The sequence below is a fragment of the Zingiber officinale genome, chromosome 5B (genome assembly GCF_018446385.1).
Source record: "Zingiber officinale cultivar Zhangliang chromosome 5B, Zo_v1.1, whole genome shotgun sequence".
Taxonomy (NCBI): domain Eukaryota; kingdom Viridiplantae; phylum Streptophyta; class Magnoliopsida; order Zingiberales; family Zingiberaceae; genus Zingiber; species Zingiber officinale.
The window spans coordinates 93,887,496-93,901,466 of record NC_055995.1 but is presented as its reverse complement, the minus strand read 5'-3'; the positions used below and the strand labels follow the sequence as shown (position 1 = coordinate 93,901,466).

Sequence of the window (13,971 nt, the reverse complement as noted above, 5' to 3'; positions counted from 1 at the left end):
CTTACCGTTCTAGTAGGTTCATTTACTTGAGGTTGTTCTTCTTCTTCGTATTCGTGACTTAGGTTTTCACTGGCTCCCCCTTGACCTCAAACAAAATCAATTGTTTGCATCTGGGTTTGTTCTAAGTTTTGGTTGGTCTCTTCAAATTTTACATTTAAGGTTTCTTCAATTCTTAGTGTGACTTTGTTATATACTCTGTAACCTCTACTGTTTAATGAGTAGCCTACAAAGATTCCATTTTCTACTTGTAAGGTAAACTTTCCTAAGTGTTCTCTTGTGTTTAGTATGTAAGCTGGACATCCAAATACTTTGAAGTATTTAATATTAGGTTGTTTATTATAATAGAGTTCAAATGAGGTTTTATTTATTATTGTTTTGTTTTGTACATAGCAGGCTGTGCTAACAGCTTCTACCCAAAAATATTTTGGTAGTTTATACTCATTTAGCATTGTCCTAGAGGCTTTCAGTAGAGTTTTATTCTTTCTTTCTACTATTCCATTTTGTTGGGGTGTTTTAGGGCATGAAAATTCATGAATATATCCGTTTTCAAGGTAGAATTGATTAAAGTTGTGATTTCTAAATTCACCTCCGTTATCACTTCTGATTCTTTTAATTTTTCTATCTTTTTCATTTTTAATTTATTTGCAAAAATTACTAAAGACTTCAAATGCTTCATTTTTATTTTTTAAAGAATTTTACCCAGGTGAATATAGAGTAATCATCTATTTTACCAGGCAGTAAAAGCTTCCATTTATTCATTTGATTCCGTGGGAGTCAAATAGGTCTAAGTCCAATAGTTCTAGTATAGAATTTGTTTGAAGTTGATTAGTTGATTTGTGAGCTGACTTTGTTTATTTTTCTTGTTGACAGGTATTACAAATTGTTGAGTCTAAGTTGGGTAACTTTAGTAAGCCTCTAACTAATCTATTTAATTTACTTAGATTTCTAAAGTTTGTGTGTGACATTCATCTATGTCATAACCAGGTTTCTTCTTTTTTGTGTCAAATGACACTCAGTTGAGGAAGCAGTTAGGTTGATTGCATAGATATTGCCTTTCCTAAACTCTTTTAGTTTTATGGTAGGGTTATCTATGTGTTGAATCAAGCATTCAGAGGATAGGAACCTAACCTTATATCCATAATCACACAATTTACTAATGCTAAGAAGATTGTATTTGAGATTTTCAACAAGTAATACTTTCTTAATAATAAAATCAGTTTTGAGTTCAATATTATCTATCTCAATTACCTTGAGTTTGTCATTTTTTCCAAAGGCAACTGTTTCTAAGCTTTTGTATGTTAATTGAGTGAATTTGGTATGATCCTCAGACATGTGCTTCGAACAACCATTGTCCAATATCCACTTGATTTCCTACAACAGGTAGGAGTTAAAAACTAATTTAGATTAAACTTGATTTGGAATTCGATTAGGGTGAATGAGTTAAGTTTAACTTTAAGTTTAAATTTTTAATTTTTGTTTTTAAGTTTTTTTTTTATTTTGATTTTAAGTTTAATTTTTAAGTTTATTGTTTTTTAATTTTAAGTTTAATTTTAAAATTTAAATTTGAAGTTTAATTTTTAATTTTAATTTTTAAGTTTAATTTTAATTTTTAAGATTAATTTTTAATTTTTAATTTTTAATTTCAAGTTTAATTTTTAATTTTAATTTTTAGTTTTAATTTTTAAGTTTATTTTTTTAAAATTTTAAGTTTAATTTTAAATTTTAAATTTTAATTTTAATTTTAAATTTTAAATTTTAAATTTTAAAATTTTAATTTTTAATTTTTAATTTTTAATTTTTATTTTTAAAGTCCTTAGTCATCTCACTCGATCTATGTTTCAATTAAGGAATTCTATAATTTTGTGAGATGAGTTAAGTTTAATTTCAGGGTTTGGTTTAACTTTGTGTTAGATTCAGGTTTAACTTTGGATTCAACAAACAGACATTCTTTGGATAAACTTCTGGGTAATGGTGAGTCACCTGGACATCATTAGAGTTATCATGCCTTCAAGGTGTTGGGGTTGTAAGGCTGCAAACATAGTCCCACAGTGAAAACACATGGGAAAGATCATGAGTTTATAAGAGAAAGATATCTCCATTGACAAGAGGTCTTTTGGATAGAGCCCTAGAAAAAAATCATGAGAGCTTAGGCCCAAAGTGGATAATATCATACCATTGTGGAGATATCTAAATTTTTTTCGATCGTACAATTGGTATCAGAGCCCGGACTGCCAGAAGGTTTAACCACCGACTGTGCACAAGAGCTATGGTCTGATTAAGCTATGTGGGTACAATAATGACCTCGAACAAAGAAAGTGGGGGTTCCTATGTTTGGATTAAGAGGATCAGACACCAGGCAGGAAGTCCTAGTTGCGACTAGACAAGGAAGTCCTAGTAGGTCGGGTGAACCGAAGGACAAGAAGACTTGGTGGGTCGAGGATCAGACGTGGGAAGCCTGTGGTCCTTTGTTTGAGGAGGGGGGGATTGTTGGGGTTGCAAGATTGCAAACATAGTCCCACATTGAAAACACATGGGAAAGATCATGAGTTTATAAGAGAAAGATATCTCCATTGGAATGATGTCTTTTGGTTAGAGCCCAAGAGCAAAACCATGAGTGCTTAGACCTAAAGTGGACAATATCATACCATTGTGAAGATATCTAAATTCTTTTCGATCCTACACAAGGTTTTCCAAATAGTCATATCCACTAAACTTTGGTCTAATTAGTTAGGATTCATAAGGGGTAGCTTCAGTTAGTTCCACTAAGTCAAATACACCAGGTCGAAGTCATATCTTCCTAGACATGCATAGACAGAGTTTCCCTAATCTATTATCATCTAAAACTTCACAAGTAAATTAGTCAAGTTAAACTGTTTTTCCTATTTTGGTTGGTCCTAATTACCTAGTCGGGTAAGTTATTATTTTGGAGGTACCAACTAATTTGGAGCCTCCCCTGAATTGTTGAGTTTGATTTTTAAGTTTTGGGTTTGTGTCGATTACTTTTATAATTATAGTGGACTTGATGGTAATTTGATTTGTTTGATTTTATTTCATTTTTAAGTTTAGAATTTAGTTTTGAAGATTTGTTTTGGTTTGAATTTAAGGTTTTAGTTGGATTTGATTTTATATAATGGATCTTATTTTTAGGTACATAATATTGGTTGATTCTTACTTGCGTGGTTAGACACACTTTTGAAATCCAAGCTTTAGTTTGAGTCTTATTTTGTTTAACTAATGATATAAAGGATTTGTTGGTTGAGCTGGACTTGTATCCGAGTCCGGACTTGTTGTTCATAGCTCTTTATGATCCAAGTATCATGTCGAGATACTTGGATCTAGTTGTAAATTTTTGTAGTAATTCTTTTAGTTCAATTATTTCATTTTTCAGTCTAAGATTATCCTCCTCAAGTTTTGCAAATTGAGTTGAGATTTCAACTTGAATTGGTTCAGATGTTCAATTTGATTTTAATTGTTCATTAAGTTTGTTATTTTCTTTTGTTAGTTCTATGAGTTTTTCCCATAGCTCTTTGGCATTTTCGTGAGGGCCGACGCGGTTCAGCTCTTCTTTTGTTAGCCCGCACTGGATTGTGTTGAGGGCCTTGAAGTCAATTTGTGCTTTTTTTTCTTCATTTCCATATTCCAATTTTTCGAGTCCATTGGAATTTCGGCGCTGTCCATTAGTGCTTTGTACCCTTTGGTGACGCTGAACCACTGGCCGAAGTCCGTTTTCAGATACACCTCCATCCACTTCTTCCAGTATGGGAAGTCGTCACCATTGAAGAGGGGAGGACGGATAGTGCTGTATCCATCGTTTTGGGCCATTTTATAACTGTAGATAGAAAACTAAAAGAGGTGCCAAGACTTTATCTTGGATTAGCAGAGTTTGAGATAAAGAATTATAAAAGAACTTGAGAGGTGTTGCACTAACTTCAAGTTAAAATCGAATGAAAAATTATCTGAATAGGTAAAGTTTTACCAATTCAAATAGAATACGAAAAATAAAAAAAAAATGATTCCCCCGGCTTAATTTGTAGTTGCACCAATTCAGAGTAGAACCTGCTCTATACCACTTGTTGGATCGATCGTACGTAAGAGGGGGGGTGAATCACGTGATTTTCAAAAACTCGTTTAGTCAGTTTTAAAATCACAAGTATGCGCAATGGAAAGTATGTATGAAATCGAAATTAAAAAGACACGAGAAAGACATAAGCGGTTTACTTGGGTCGGAGCCTTCGACGACTCCTACACCAAGACCTAGATCCTGCAGACCTATCGATGGGTAATCTACTAAAGGCCTCTTCCGGTACCTCCGGAAGAGAAAATCGAGTATAAAGAAAGTTTGAACAAGTGTAACAAACTGCACTTGTCCTTTTGCAGTAATTAAGTACATAAGTGAAATGTTATCGACACTTTTAGAAATAGAAGTAGGAGCACTCGTGTGTCGGTGTCGGTCTACCAGTCGCGATTGAAAGTTCTCAAAGCAGTTGTCAGGCGCAGCAGCTTTGCAGCAGAGTTGTAGCAGAAGCTTGGGGCACTCGGAAGCTCAAAAGGATGCGCGGTAGCTCGTATCTTAGTGTTCTTTGAATACCTTTTCGTGGCTGCCTTATATAAGGCATGGAAGACGCCTTCTATAACCGTTGAAGGCGCCTCCAATGAGTTAAACTTGATCCTGAACAACCTGACACTTATCCGCGGTGAGGTCAAAATTTCACCCTGCGGAAGGCGCATTCCATAGCCATAGAAGGCACCTTCTATGAACAGTACGAAGGCGCCTTCGGACACTGTTCATCCAAAGGTAAATATGCTCATTTGTCCTGCAAAACAACGTTAGTCCAAATAACATGTAAAACAAATATTAGGATAATAGTAATTAATAATAAAGAGTAGTAATTAATTTCTGTTCTCTCAGGATCAGAAACTAGTCAAGGTCTTAGTTTAGGGATCTTAAATGGACCTAAACTAGACTGACGTCTACTATCCCTCAACAGGGACGCATCCTCACAAGATCACTCTCCGCCAGTGACTTACCTTAACTTATCAACTTGCCAGACATCCGGTCAGTCCGTCGATTTGTCTGGACTTCATACTGGCTATCCAGTCGGCTCGTTGACATAACTAGATTTCGTGCCAGATATTAGGTTAGCTCATCGACCTATCTGAATTTCGTACCAGCTATCTGGTCGGCTCGTTGACCTACTTGGATTTCCTATCAGATATCTGGTCATCCCATCGGCCTATCTAGACTTCTCCTGCACACTTAATCAAGTGGTTATATCACAACAAAATCTAACTTAACTTGTTATTCATCAAAACCTAAGTTAGACTGATATAGTGCAAACTACATCAACATATACATCCCTCTACACTAATACTCCTAGTCTCCCCAATAGTTCTTGCTTTGGCGATAGTATATATTTGATTAAGTAGCAAGAGCGAAGAAGAATTCAGGAAAAATGGTTGAAAATGTAGCTAAATTCAGTTATCAATTGATTAGTATCTGATACCAATCAATTGACACCCTTCTTAATCGATTAAGAATAGATGGGAATCAATTCACACGCATGTTAATCGATTGCCCAACATAGGTAATCGATTCCTATGCAATAATTGATCCCCTGATCGATTCTGAATGCCATTGTTTGTAGTTAATCCACTCTAATCGATTAGCTTAATTGATTAGCAAACACCAATTGATTCGTTGATCGATTTATAAACCTTCTGTGAACAACCTAATGAACTATAATCAATTGTCTAATCAATTGGTAACACCAATCGATCAACTAATTGATTCAGAAACTCTTTGTGGACAACCCAAATAACCATAATCGATTGCCCAATCAATTGGTGAAAATCAATTGATCAATTCGGAAACTCTCTATGGGCATCCTCAAATTCTATAATTGATTAGTTCCTTATGGTAATCGATTGATGAACGTCAATCTATCACCCAATTGATTTGAAAACTCTCTGTTCGCAAATCAGGTTCAAGTAATCATTTGACTCAATTGATTGGTGAACACCAATCGATCAACTAAATTGAGTTGGAACCCTACTGTGATTTGGAAATCCTAATTGATTGACCCTTATGCTAATCGATTGGTAAACACCAATCGATTTGGGAACCTTCGTCGTGATTCGGTTATCCCAATCGGCTGCCCCCTCATGTTAATTGATTAGTAAGCACCAATCGATTAACCCAATCAATTTAGAAACTTTCTGTTCACGATTTTGGACATCTTAATCGATTGAACCCATATGGTAATCGATTAGTGAACACTAATCGATTAGTAACTAGAAAACCTGATTTCTTATTGTAATTTTTCAGCTCAAAGAACCCTCAAACCACACTGCCAATTGTGTTCTTTGCAAATAATGTGAAAACCTTGATTTGTCGGTTAAATCCTAACCTATCCATGCTACATTCAACGGATATACATCAATTTCACTCATCCATATGGAATCAAATGTAAAAATTGATGTACATGTGCTAAATCATTGAAAAATAATCCTTACGTCTCAAAAATTGGCAATAAGTTAATCCTAAGCTCTGAAACTAATTGTTAGAATTGAGATACATTAATAATAAACTAAAGAATGCATCTACACCGAAATAATAACTAACGAGGAGCTGACCTAAATCTATCACAAGACTATTGTGTTGGGACACTTCGGAGTTGGGGGGGGGGGTGAATATCTCGCTTCGCTTCAATGGTAATGATTTGCAGCAGATAAACTTGAAGCGAACTCCTCAATGTTAAGACAAAGGCTTTATTTGGTATTCACCTCAAAATGAGGTGACTAATTCAAGTATCCACACACGAACACACTATCCACTATCAAAAACACTTATTCTCGGAACAATTCGGAGGTGGAGAAACCTTGTACAAACTTACACAAGCATACAACTCAAAACAAGAAGAAAATACACAAGAATACAAATGAAAACCTTCTTGCTTGATCTCTTGTAGCTTGTAGATGTCTCTAGACTAGTTGGAAAGTACAGCAACACTTGTCTTTCAAAGCTCAAGGTTCAGCGAACAGTAGCGGAGAAGATCGTGTGAGTGCTATTGAGTTTGAATCTCGCCGTTGCCTTTATACTCTGTGTTTTTAAGGCTCCCAATCGGTTGGGCTTGCTTCCAATCAATTGCCACGTCAGATCCCAGCAATCACAGCCGTCCAAAACTCGCAACTTGTGTAACGATCATATCTCAATCAATTGACCAATCGATTGGAGAGACTTCAATCAATCAATTGATCGATTCCAAGCGCCTCCGTGCTCTCACAAATAACCATGGAATTGATTGACCAATCGATTCCTGCTGCCTCACAAAAATTACGAGAAAATTTTTCTTAATCGATCAACTGATAGATTGGGAAACCCTCTAAGTATTTGCGATAAACTCCCAATTAATCGACTGATCGATTGAGCTTCGGGCCAATCGATCAACTAACCGATTGCCCAACCCTATCTCGCCAAACACAAGTCTAGGTTCCAATCCTAACATCCAGTCAACCGTAACTTATTGGGGCTCCCATATGCCTAGCATCTGTTCAACTTTAACCTGCTAGGATTTCGTCACCAAGTGTCCGGTCAATCCTTTGATCTACTTGGCCTTCCATTGTCTGACTTCACTCACTAGGACTTCCCTTCTGCCTAGCTTCACTCACTAGGATTTTTTCACAACTGCCTGACTTCACTCACTAGGGCTTTCACTTGGCTTCACTCACCAGGACTTTTCAATTTCCTAGCTTCACTGACTAGGGCTTTCACCTGACTTCACTCACTAGGATTTTTCAACTGCGTAGCTTCACTTATTAGGGCTTTTACCTGACTTCACTTATCAGGATTTTTCTATTGTCTGGTTTCACTTACCAAGGTTTTTCCAGTCAAGTATCCGGTCAACTTTGACATTCTCGACTCTTCCTTTTCTGCCAACCATCTTATTGGTCTTGCCCTTGCCTAACCTCCAGTTAGGACTCTCTAGTTAAGTATCTGGTCAACCTTGACCTACTCGACTCTTCTTCTTCTGCCAACCATTCTGTTGATCTTGCCCTTGCCTAACCTCCAGTTAGGACTCTTTAGTCAAGAATCTGGTCAACCTTGACCCTGGGAAAATTACACCAATAATTTTCCCTTTTTGATATTTGATAATACGTTTATGTTAGGCTAATTTCATAGCTTCAACTCAAGCATAGTCAACTTGGTTTCCTTCATTCTCTCCCTTAACATAAGGGGTTCACAATCTCTTCATGTGAACATGAATAATTTCCTAACTTAAACCCTACATATTACTTTTTACTTGTCACCAAAGATCCTACGAGCACAGTGAGAGTCTTCCATAGGATTGAGCCGGCAAGCCAAAGGTCTTTCTCAATAGGGAAGAAGAAGCAAAAAGAAGAGAACAAGATTCAACATACCCTAATTGAACCAATCTCTTTCTTTTTATATACATGACCCAACCTACAGAAACTATCTACCATAAAATGCATCCCTCAATAATAGTTCATCAATATTAATAAAATGGATTATTAGATCTATATACTGAATCTATATCTATTTAATCTAAACTTCTTTTTATATGTAATTAAAATATTGGATCATTTAATTGGAATTTAATTTCTTTAATGTCAATGGGTGTATTAATTAAGTATATGTCCACCTTGCTCATTTATGTGACTTAATTGGATTTAGTCGCCACGTGGACTTAATCCTACGTGATAGACGATTTAAATATCATGATACAAGATTTAAATAATATCGAAACTTACTTATACTACACTAAACACCGTTTCTTCACATTGTCGGTGTAATTGATCACGTTTATTTTATTCTTGACAACCATTTCGTTCAAATCTATGCCGCATGTGATATGAGGTAGGCATGAAACTGGGCCACCCTGACAACGGCGGCTGATCAAAAGTCAACTTACAAATTTGTTGTAATTTTTAAATTATTTTGTGATTTTTCTATTTGAATTTTCTTATGAATTGATGCCCTCACAGATTATAGCTGGTAGGGGTCGACAGTCTATTTCAAGATTAATCGGATAGTAAAATATAGTATTAAAAAAACATAATTTTTTTTAAAAATAATAGTAGGAATAAAAAATGAAAAGGTTCTTTTTATTATTGGTTCATTCTTAATTTTACCTTTTTAAATAGCTTTGATTATATTTAAAGAAGGTCATAAAATAATTAGTCGGAGAAAAAGATGCCCTAATAGCTTAATGTGTTAGCAATACAACTTTTAAATAAAGTGCGATTGTGTAAGTTAGTTATGCTAATTAATGCGGCTTTGGAGCTCGAGGGTAAATAGTTCAAATCGAGTCGTGATAAATTCAAGAGAAAGAGGTTCCGATCCTACCGAGAACTTACATAAATACATGAAGAACTTGATGGACATATAATCGTAGGAGTCATTCACATTTGAGTGATTCGGTCATCTAAAGACGTCTAAATTAGCTTGGTTAGTGAAGATTAGAGAAATTTTGAGCACCAAGGACTTAAAAATACTCAATTCCCTCTAATTTTAATTAGTAATTTACTTTTTCCTTTTTCATCCATAATCGAAACAACCTTGCAACTTTATGCATAATTGACATTACACATCTAGTCTTGTATATTTTACTTTGAATTATCTTTTGTTTTAATTTATTTATTTTATTGCTAATTAGCATGTAATTATTTGTGTGTAATAAAAATTAACTCTAAAAAAGAAACAATAAAAAGATAAATATTCAATTTTGAGTGGTGAGTGAAGCCTTAAGATCCGCCCTCTCCTCCCTACCTCTCATGCCTCCTCTTCCTTTGCTCCCCAAGGAGTTTAAATGGCAAACAACAAACAAGAATGGCGATAACCAAGAGTAAAGAGAGACAATGTCGTGGCAAACTTACGTCGATGAGCACTTGATGTGCGAGACCGAGGGTCACCATCTTACCGCGGCGGCAATCATGGGACTAGATGGTAGCATTTGGGCTAAGAGTGCATCTTTTCCTGAGGTTTAATGTCTATTTTTTTTTTTTTTTGTTAAATTTAGTTTCCTTGCCAAATTTATAACTTAGTTTTGGATCATTTTATCATCCAAAGTTTATTTGAAAATTATAAACTATTTTAATGCAATATTTTTTTACTATAAATTCTAGGTAAAATCGGAAGAGATTAACAACATAGTGAAAGACTTCGATGAGCCGGGAACACTAGCCCCCACTGGCCTATTCATAGATGCAGCAAAGTACATGGTCATTCAAGGAGAGCCCGGGGTCGTCATTCGCGGGAAGAAGGTATATCTATCAAGCATAGTGTTTTTTATGTTACCATATTAATTCTTGTTATTAAGGTTCTAAATCAATCCTCTTTCTAATTTGCGATAGGGAACGGGAGGTATCACCATTAAGAAGACCAATCAAGCACTGATTTTCGGCCTCTACGATGAGCCAATGACTCCGGGGCAATGCAACTTGGTCGTCGAAAGGCTCGGTGATTACCTTTCCGATCAAGGCCTATAGCTTATCAACTCGCACTAGCAACCTATGCTTTGCATTCCCCACCCTACTACAAATCATGAGATTTCCTTTGCTAACTTCATTCCGAAAGAGATTGTAGAATAATAATTCGACCGAGTAGACGAGAGCATTGTGATTGTGTTCGTGTTCTAGTCGTCGACCTATTGTTTTCAAGTCATCCCCTTGTATCCTTCTTTGTTCTTGCGCACATTTCTTATGAGGAATGAGATGAATTCTTGATGCCTAGCTATCTATTTCGATGCTAATTACTTACGATAAACATTGTTGATCGACGAAAGGTATTATCGATCGATCGAAAATAATTCGAAGAACTTAAATAATGTTCTTATATATATATATATATATATATATAAAATTATTATACCCCTAAGGACTTGTAAACTACTAGAGCCATCAGACGTTGATCAGTGTCCTGGGCTTAAGCCATCAATCAAGGAAAGATGTTGACAAATTCACCAGCATTGACCGCAGACTCTGGCTTCGCATGGTTAGTGCCTGACAATGAGCCACCAATTAAGGAGAGACGTTGGCTCAAGTCCACAATCATTTATCAAGTCAAATCACCACTAGGGCACAAAGGTAGTAAATGAGTCAAATTTTGTGATGTTTAAATTTATTTGATATGATAATTAAGTCGAAATAATTGCTTAAATTTGACTTGGTTCCTTTTTTATAAGTTTGAGTTTAATTTAAATTTGAGTTGAATTTGGTTGATTTAGATGTTATCAAACTCTCAATTCAATCTTATTCATTTAATTGATTTTGTGTTTATTGAACGAACATGATTAAACTATTATCCAACTAAATATTAAAATTATTCACGAACGTTCAATCCATTTACAGTCCTAATCAGCACAACTATATATATCAAGTTCTATGATGTTGCAAAAGTCGATCCAAATAGGATGTGATCAAACAAATAGAAACTGTATTTGAATGTATTCAACAAAACATCCACATAAAATTTTGCAGCTGATCTTTAGTTCATCTCTTTATCTTGAATTACAAGAAGAATTCGAGGAGCAATTGGTACTCATGAACACAGTTTACCCAACTTGTTCTCAAGCAAATCCTTGCCGTGACTCAGTTTCACCAGCCTGCATGACTGCTTCTTGATCAGTCTGTACATGGAAGGTCTCTCCTCGGGCACGATAGCGAAATCATCCTTGTAATCCTCCATGCCGGCGACTAAAAGCTGCCACACAATGGCTCCGGCACCGGCCCTTCCTTCCTTGGCAGATTCGTATACGATGTCGAAGATGGACTCGTAGAACACATCGCGGTGGGCGTGATCGAAGTCCTTGTTCTTATCCGATAGCCCGAATTCGGCAAACAACACAGGCTTCTTTAGTTCCTTGTCACCGTCCTCAATGTGAGAGACCAACCACTTTGAGATGTACTTCATTTTCTTTTTTAGCCCTTTGCCTACTTTCCTACAAGAAAAAACAATATAACTCCGATCGAAGCATCGACAATTGAGACATAATCAAGAACAATTGGCACTTGTTTGGTGATTTACCACTGGTCTGGATAGACATGAACCGAAGCGAAGTCGAGGTGCGATACTCTGGAGTTTCGGAGGAAGTCCGAGCCAAGTGTGCTAAACCATGGTGCAGGATTGACACCCAACTTCTCCAGAGGACTCACGGGGCCGTAAAATCCCTCGAGTCCTACGGTCAAGAGATGGTTTTTGTCGATCGATTTCACATATTCTGCCATTTCTTCAATCCATTCCTGAACATTTCGAATTCGATATCGATTAGTCCAGCCTCAAATTGTCTGCCATCGGTTGAGAACTGACTCACCTGAAGTGTATCACCGGATGCATCAGTCATGCATCTCGGTTCATTGATCAGCTCCCAAGCAAAAATTGTGGGATCATCTTTATACCGAATGCCATTTAAGTGGTTCCTCCTTGTCAATATAACCTGAAGAGAAGATCGATCGATAGACCGATAGGCACATTGAGAACTACAATCTTCATTTCAAGTTAGAACTAGAGAAATTAAAGTAAAATGTAACCTTTATGTAAGCCTTGAAGTATCTTCGAATGGATGCATCGAAGAAGAAGGAATCATTTGAAGGACTCAAGCCAATTCCTTGATCCCATGCCCATTTGACATACTGCGTCTTTCCACCATAAGCCTCCAAGTTGTTGGCCAAGCAAAGCAGCAGCCGAATGCCATGCCTTTGCGCCTCCACGATGACTCGATCCAATGCCTGGAATTCGAATTAGTACCGATCAAACAGACCGAACCGATAGATAGTAAGCAATTAAGGGAGTGGAAACCTTGAAGACACGTTCGTTGAATCGACCAGGGGAGAGTTGGAGGGCGTTGTAGGTGCCGTCATTGAAAGCCCAAGTCCTGCAGACTGTGAGCCCCATGGCAGCACCAGTCTGGAACATGGCTCTCACCCTGTGCCTGCTGAAATCCTCCACTGCCTGATCCATAAGCCAGTAGGAGTTCCAGCCATTGATGTAGAAGGCCTTCTCGTCCACTGCGAACTGAGTCCCATTCCTCCTCACGAAGGACCTCATCGTCTCAGGCTCTTCTACCTTGCCATGGATTCCCAGGTCCCAGTCAAGGTCCCCAAAGGACAAGTAGACGAAGGCAACACAGGAAGCAAGGCCAAGAACTGGGTACAACACTCCATTGCCTGCCCTCATCTCAAGTTTCCTCCCAACCAGTGACTTGAGCTGCTCCTGAAGATCTGGGACAAAACTATAGAGAGGGGAAAGGAATCTCTGGCTCGACTCTGCAACTTGCTCCTTCCTCGACTTTTTTTAAAGGAGGGAGAAAAAGGAGAAAGTAGTGGAAGGCTCGAACACGCCCAATTCTTCTAGGTGTCCACTCAGAGAAGCTCAGGTTGATGTCCCACTGTGGTTCCTTGAATGGAGGGTGATGTTTGACTTCCAACATGGTCTACTAGTAGCAGTTCTATGTTAGATTTGTCTGATTTCTTCATGAAAATCTCAACTGTCATGTTCAGATTTGATCTTTGTTTGGTGTGGCTTCCACCTAACCAATAAAACAAAACCTGAGGACTGCTCTGAATCTGAGCACTTTCACTTGCAATCCAAGAAATGCTATAGTTACTGCATTGCTTTACCACATGAGATTTTACTAGTGCAGGCCAGTAGGTGTGTGCCAAATCAGCGTCCCTGTCTCCTAAAATATGGCAGGCAAAGGTACACTTGGACCTGGAAAATGAATAATGTATCAGTAGATTGAATGCAGGAAAGCCTTTATCACATGCTGAAGAACCTTTCTTGTTTAGATGATGGCTGAACTTTTGATGGATCCAAGGTTGCATTCCCAATAAGTTCATAACAGGAACGTAAACATATGAACTAATCAGCTGACCGACATCAATTGGAGAGACTTGTCATTTTAAAGAAAAGAAATCCTCTAGTTTCTGCCAGATTCTCTTGTTGCTGCATGAATT

At 37.1% G+C, this 13,971-nt stretch overlaps 2 protein-coding genes across 2 annotated transcripts; one reads left to right on the top strand and one right to left on the bottom strand.

Moving 5' to 3' along the window:
- The first annotated feature begins 9,876 nt into the window (after window positions 1-9,876).
- Window positions 9,877-10,725, top strand: LOC121987642 (profilin-like). Its single transcript, XM_042541382.1, has 3 exons — window positions 9,877-9,999; window positions 10,144-10,281; window positions 10,372-10,725. Exons 1-3 carry the CDS (start codon window positions 9,877-9,879, stop codon window positions 10,504-10,506), a joined length of 396 nt encoding a protein of 131 aa, XP_042397316.1. The 3' UTR covers window positions 10,507-10,725.
- Window positions 10,726-11,406: 681 nt separating this feature from the next.
- On the bottom strand, window positions 11,407-13,360 carry LOC121985027 (mannan endo-1,4-beta-mannosidase 2-like). Its single transcript, XM_042538266.1, has 5 exons — window positions 12,815-13,360; window positions 12,547-12,744; window positions 12,330-12,452; window positions 12,044-12,258; window positions 11,407-11,957 (listed from the first exon to the last, which is right to left on the bottom strand). Exons 1-5 carry the CDS (start codon window positions 13,190-13,192, stop codon window positions 11,558-11,560), a joined length of 1,314 nt encoding a protein of 437 aa, XP_042394200.1. The 5' UTR covers window positions 13,193-13,360; the 3' UTR covers window positions 11,407-11,557.
- Between the last annotated feature and the right edge of the window lie 611 nt (window positions 13,361-13,971).

Bases quoted from the DNA above. Each gene is read 5' to 3' on its own strand.
- LOC121985027 (XM_042538266.1), bottom strand. From the start codon at position 13,192: ATGAGGGCAGGCAATGGAGTGTTGTACCCAGTTCTTGGCCTTGCTTCC. The intron at 12,745-12,814 runs GTTTCCACTCCC...TTCGAATTCCAG, and splicing joins TCAACGAACGTGTCTTCAAG to GCATTGGATCGAGTCATCGT. The intron at 11,958-12,043 runs GTAAATCACCAA...TTTTTCTTGTAG, and splicing joins CATGTCTATCCAGACCAGTG to GAAAGTAGGCAAAGGGCTAA.
- LOC121987642 (XM_042541382.1), top strand. From the start codon at position 9,877: ATGTCGTGGCAAACTTACGTCGATGAGCACTTGATGTGCGAGACCGAG. The intron at 10,000-10,143 runs GTTTAATGTCTA...TATAAATTCTAG, and splicing joins AGAGTGCATCTTTTCCTGAG to GTAAAATCGGAAGAGATTAA. The intron at 10,282-10,371 runs GTATATCTATCA...AATTTGCGATAG, and splicing joins TCGTCATTCGCGGGAAGAAG to GGAACGGGAGGTATCACCAT.